The sequence below is a fragment of the Rhagoletis zephyria genome, unplaced genomic scaffold (genome assembly GCF_001687245.7).
Source record: "Rhagoletis zephyria isolate East Lansing unplaced genomic scaffold, Rhagoletis_zephyria_1.1 Rzeph_scaffold_06299, whole genome shotgun sequence".
Taxonomy (NCBI): domain Eukaryota; kingdom Metazoa; phylum Arthropoda; class Insecta; order Diptera; family Tephritidae; genus Rhagoletis; species Rhagoletis zephyria.
The window spans coordinates 2,223-8,881 of record NW_016163382.1 but is presented as its reverse complement, the minus strand read 5'-3'; the positions used below and the strand labels follow the sequence as shown (position 1 = coordinate 8,881).

The following is a 6,659-nucleotide window of genomic DNA, read 5'->3' as shown; positions in this document are numbered from 1 at the left end:
CCTATAAATTAAAGTTGCGATGAAAAAATGGTTAAATAAACAATTTGGAGTCTTCTGCAGATGAAAAGAGTTTTCCGATAGAAAAATTGTAGGTTTTTTGAATTCTATACCATTTCTGCGAATNAAATTACATTGAGTAAAAGATGACTATGATTTGACCAAAATTCCATTTTTCCAATTTTGATTGGCACACTCGAAATTCATTCTAAAATTGTTATATATGTACATGAAGAAAGTAATATACATATATGTATGAGCATAAGGAATACTTTTACGACAACATCTAATTACTAGGGATCGGATTTTATGCAAATTGCCTTTTTTCTGCTAAAAAGATAGAGTATATTCGATTAAGAATGTCCACGACTTAGCTTTCCCTGATTCCATATATGTATGTATACACTAGACTGTCCCGAGAATATATGGAAAAAAACTTGTTTGCAAATTTTGATATGCATACCCTCTATATTTGTGCTTTTTAGCCTAAATAGCATATAGATGAAGTTTTGTGGCCGTAGGCTTACGGTAACCTGTGCCGACTTTTAGTTGAAGTTTTAGTTAATAACTTGAACTAAGGCTGCCAGATCGTCCATGAAAACTTTGGAAATGCAATAAATTCGAAATGTTTCCCATATTTGAACGCATTTCTAGTAAATCTGCATCTTCAATTTTTTAATAGGATGACAGGATTTCTCCCAAGGACATCGAAAAAATTAATTAATCGAAAAGTATAGCGGCTTTTTAACGGTGTATTACAAGACTGCAAAACGATATGTTTTCTAGTCGAATAATTTGTGGTTTGCGTTGTATGTTCTGAAGGATTGCAATTGTAGAACATTTTTTATTAGGTGTGACAGGGCGTATGATGAACATTAAATTATTAAATTCAACTTGTATTACACATTTTTTTCCTCATTTAAAAAAATACCTTTCATAATATTAAATAATCAAAATAAATCGTTTTAGTCTTTGACATGTCCTCTCGGGTAGATATAATGGTTGGACTTCCGTATGACATAAAAAAAAATTTAACTAAACATAATTTTCATATCTCACTGATTTACGACAGTTGAACAGCCTGAAGGGACATATAAAAAATAAGAAAGCCTATAATTTGGTTTATTTAATATTTTTTAAGGCATTTTTTTAAGAAAAAGGAATGTAGTAGAAAAGTTGAATTTAATAATTTTGTATTCATCATACGCCCTGTCACACCAATTAAAAAATGATCAGAATTGCACGTTTGCAGGAGATAAACACAAATTTTTGTACTACATAGAAAAGATACATATGTACGGCAGGATTTCTCCCAAGGACATCGAAAAAGTTAATTAATGAAAAAAGCATAGTGGATTTCAAGGGGTGTATTACAAGGCTGCAAAACTTTATGTTTTTTAGACGAATAATTTGTGCATCTCCTGAAAATTTGCAATTTTAGACCATTTTTTAAATAAATTTTTATATTCAACTTTTTTAACAAATTCTTTTTCTCATTTAAAAATGCATTTCATAATATTAAATAAAAAAAATAAAGTGTTTTAGTGTTTGACATGTCCTCTCGGGTTGATTAAAAATAAATGTGGCAGTATTAATTAGAAAATTTGAAAAATATTCTTTGAAATTTTTATCCTTTAGCATCCTTATATATATTAGTAAGATTTAAATTAAACTAAGATTCTTCAAAACTCATTCAAAATTAAAAATCTTGAAGGATAATATTTTTGAAGGACATTTTTGACATGCTCCAGAAGGATAATGGAAAACAAAAGTGATAGTTAATCTTGTTTCCAATTCTTCTTTCATTTGATGCCCACATCTCCATATTTTGTGTAAACTTTTGGAAATATATTATAATTTATGGTCATTTGGAAAAAATCCTGACTACCAGGTAAAAAACAAAAAACACAGATTTACTAAATATTATGTCCTAATACTGTAGGGAGTATAGTAAATAGTATAGTCTTATAAAGAAGTAAAATAAGTAAATTAACAAAACACGCGAACTGCAACAAGCTTATTCTGATAACTTTGACTTCAGAGATTCCATATTTAAATTGGGCGCCACTTGCATCAACTCACCTCCTGCGCACGTTTAATACATTCAAGGCTATGCTAAAGCCTATTCTGTTACAAAAAAAATCAAGTTGATAATGAAGAAAATCGATGGATAAATAATGAAGTAATAAGTGGTCATATGAAAATGCGCAAAGATTTTGTGTGAAAAATCTCGAAAACTTATCCATAGAATACAAAATTAACTCGATTTTAGGAATTAGCGAGCAATCCTATATATAAATTGGATATGTAGTGGCGTGTGGTGAACATTTTTCCTATAACCTAGTGTTATTTTTCGATTTTTGCCTTTTTAGTGCCAACTTCTGCTATTACTAGTGCCTTTTCCTGCCTATTGCAGTATTTTATTTTACTTTTTTCCAGCCTATTTCGTTGTTTTATTTTGCCTTTTTTTTGTAGGTTTTTAGGTCCTAAAAATCCGTTCCCTGCTAATTACTTTTAAATTATATGGCTTTTAAGTTAAGGCGTGCGAGTAAATGTGCTAGCTGCCTGCATATGTGGCTACGGGGCGTATACGTTACATACACAAGTTGTTATTTTTATTTTTTTAGTATATCTTTTTGAAGTTTTAATTTAAATACTACCTCGCGATGGAATTTTGTTTTTACGCAAAATGGAAGATAATGCATTGTCTACGATAAGTGTACCACACGTTTTTGTTGAAAAATTTAACAACTCGTGAAATTTGCTCATATATTTTCCTTGCACTTTGAGTAGACAAGGGAAAATAAATGAATTGAATTGTTTTAATTCCATATATTCAAGGTTTTAAGAGGCAGGCCTTTTCAGTTTAAAGGAAAATAAATAAACCTCGCTCCAAACGTTCCTAAACCTGTTGGCCATTTGTTACAATTGTAAATATGCCATGTGCATAATGTGCTTCATAATAGGCTTAAAACTGCATGGCACTTTATTGCCTGCCAGCCATTTAGTGGACCACATAGAAAATCCTACAGTTAGCAGCAACATATTGCGACTAGCAATAAAAGAATAATGTTAACCGATGAATCAAAACAATCATTGTAAAAGGCCCTTCATCTAAATGTACACACATATACGTATACACGAATTAGGGATGTTGCGAATGTGGAATTTTAGACATCCGCGGATGCGAATGCTAACATGCGGATTTCAAGTATTTTTACAAAATTAATTTATGTAAGTACTCGTAGATTAGGTGATGTATGTACGTATGTACATAGGTAAATAAAAAAAAAAACGAAAGTTAATAATTTTATAAAAATTGTATTTTATTGATTACTTGAATTTGAAAATTGGATCATTATATCGATGGCTGGGTGGAAGATCGACCTATCTCGGCAACCAGTTCGAAAACGCTCTATCTGAGAAAATTGTTAAACAACGTCCTATTTCAGAATTTTGCTGAAGAACGCTCTATTTTAGAACTCTATAACTTTTTTCTCTCTTCGACTGGTTTGAAAAATTTGTGCTTATAGCGAGATAAAAAGGTGGATATGGCAAATAAATTGCTAGTTTCCAGAAATGAAAATTTGGAACAAATTTCTATTTTCAAAGACGTGGCTGCCAGCCGAACCAGGTCAGAATCTTGGTATTTTTTTTTTAAAGGCCCCGGATGGTGGGAGTGTCAGAATTGCTTAGTTCCCGGGCGGCTTCTTCAAAATGTTCACCTGTGATGAATAGCTTGTAGTTTCTTATTTGCTAATCTCGATTTTTCCAAGTTGCAGGTAGTCACAATTAATTACTCACCGCTGTCGGTGCCATAAGCTATCAAATCCATGATAAAAACATTACAAGGTAAATTCATTCTCTCATTTCGTCGGCCATGATTTTTTTCTGATGTTTGCCAACATTTTAAAATCATATAAAATTGAAAATAAAAAAATTTAATTGTTCACAATTATTGTTGTTTGAGATTGAAAATGAGAATGTGTGTGTGAGTTTGAGTTTTGATTTTAAAATTATATTGTTGGCAAACGTCAGACTGTCTCTCAATGGTTTTACCTTGTTATGTTTTTATCATGATCAAATCCATTTTGTTGTTCGATTTCATACGCTAAATGCGTTTTAATATTTTGTGGCAGACGAACCCAAATTTTCAACATATATTGCATTCCAAGTTCCACTACGCAATAGATATTAACTTCGCCCTGAATAGATTCTTATTTGATTTGTGAACTTGGCATCAACTCTTTCACATTCCATTCTATCTTTCGCTGCGTGCTAATTTTGACAATTATCACCAAAACAAAATAAATGTTTTCGAGCTCAAGACTACGCCCCGAGGAGTATTTGTACAGTAAAACCGGTCAAAATAATTTGGTGTATCTTTCTGCTAAGTAATAAAAGAAAACACGAAGTTTTATCGTAACAAGCCGTTTTATGAGAAAAAATAATTATTCATTTCTAGGAAGAAGTAGAAAAAAACCTAGTTTTTTCAACAGATCTTTGACAAATAATGTTCGATAGTTGCGTCATTTTTACCTCATTAAAGGTCCGACCTATGTACAGCTTTTTAATTATTTGAGCATTGATTCTCTTTATATCTAGACGTTGAACATTTCTGCTGGAAACCTTTATTGAAGTACTCTTTACTTTACTCTTTGACTTTAAATAGCAATAGAAGGGGGACGTTGGGGACAGTTTTAGCACAGAAGTTTTTAGCCAAGCCTCCAATGTATATCCCTATGAAACAAATATTGCCCGACTACTTAGGCCCGACAAGTAAACAAAATTACTGTTTTTTTGAAATTATTGCTAGAAATAAATTTCCCAAAGAGCTTCATTTTGAATGATTGAAACGAATATAACATCAAAAGCAAATCACTAAAAAGTGGCTTAAACTGTGCATACTTCTACTTTCATGTCTAGTAGTTTTTTTAGATTGCTAAACAAAATCATAATACAGAAAGAAACAAATGATCAAGTAGAAGTGCCCATTAATAGCTCGTTATTATAGCTTGAGAAATAATAGGTTTAAAGACACTTTTATCAAAGCTGATAAATCTTACTTTTGACCCAGTTTTTTTTACTAATATATGCGGTAAAAAATATTGGCTTCTTTTGTCATTTTGTTTGCCAAATATACATTGGCATTCGCAAAAGCTCCGCATTGATTATTGCGAATGCGAATGTTAAAATTGATGCGGAAGCTCCGCGGTTGCGAATATGCGAATACAAATATTCGCAACAACCCTGATACGAATGTACTGCACTGATACTGTATATACATATTTGTGTACATATTTAGATTTTGAAGTACGAATGAAATATCTTGTGCTGTAGCATCTAGTACATGCACATTTAAACTTCCATTGTATTTAAATTAATATTTTATTCTCGGCCTGTATTCGACAAATGTGCCTTGAGTAAGCTGAATGTCATACGCAACGTAATGATACACTAAATTGAGCATTAAGAAGCTCATAGCTTTTGAATAATTATAGTGCTTAATTATAATTGATTTACGCCACAATAAGAATTCTCTATCGAAAGTTGAGATTTGCTTACCAGCTGTGCTCAGGCCAGGACTGGCTGTAAACTTCGCTACATCAACAATTTTAACGGCAAACTGTTGGTTTGATTCTCTGTGTATGCAGCGACGTACAATGGAGAATGGGCCTCTGCAAAAATACATTAAAAAATATATTAACAAGCTGTTTTCTATTCGCGAATAGAATTTAGCGTAATCAACTTACTTGCCAATAACTTCGCACAATTCGTAAACGTCATCGAACAAAATTTCATCCTCTGCCATTTTTAGTAATTGATGAATTGTTGTCGTTACTGATGTTTTATATACTTTCTTTTATGTACTTGTGTCGCACAGCTGGACACTTCCTCTTATGCCGAATTTTAGTATATGTTTATGTGCCTTGTCAGAATATTGATGAGCAACACTTGCTGCACTCACCAGGCTGTTCCGCAAACTTTCCAATGTTCGACTGGCTAAGTATCTACCGATGTACTTAAATTGCCCAATTGAACGCTTTCCCTACTACACCCACTTCAGTTCTATCCGACACTTTTCTAAGCTACTATGTTTGCATTGGTGTAAGTACTTCAGAAAGTTTGTGCTGCTACTTTTTGGATTTTCGCCGTTGCTGATGCCAGTTAAAAATTCATGCAGCACATCTAGGAGAAATCTGAAATTATGTTTTATTTTAATCACATAATGAAATATGCAAAGGACAATATCAACAAAGTACAGCTTAATTGAGGTACAAAAGGTGTGGTAGATCTTTTATTTAACGCTTTATCATGGTGTGGAGCACAGCTGTAGGGCACTGTGACGGTTCAATGTACTTCAAAACATTCAACCAAACGATAAGACAACAATAGGCATACGTGTGTCTGTTTATTGCACGATTTCTTGCCAAGCACACGCAAAGGGTATCCTATCTACTCGAGTGGAAGAAATACACACATACATACATACATACATATACAAGCAGCAACAGCGCAACAACGTCATTCCAACTTCCGTTTGGATATGAATGTTACTACGTTTATACGCACAGAATAATCGACTTAATTGAAAGCGCATTGACACCGTACACATTTCGCTCTAGTGTTTATACTTACGGCTTTATATCGGCATCAAAGTA

The 6,659-nt window shown here is 32.6% G+C and overlaps 1 protein-coding gene across 1 annotated transcript in view; it reads right to left on the bottom strand.

Moving 5' to 3' along the window:
* Positions 1 to 5,809, bottom strand: part of LOC108373043 (peripheral plasma membrane protein CASK-like) — a 24,475-nt gene extending 18,666 nt beyond the window's left edge. The window contains 2 exon segments of the mRNA XM_017628886.1: positions 5,563 to 5,675; positions 5,751 to 5,809. Of these exon segments, the coding sequence (XP_017484375.1) occupies positions 5,563 to 5,675; positions 5,751 to 5,809 (172 nt within the window).
* Positions 5,810 to 6,659: the final 850 nt, after the last annotated feature.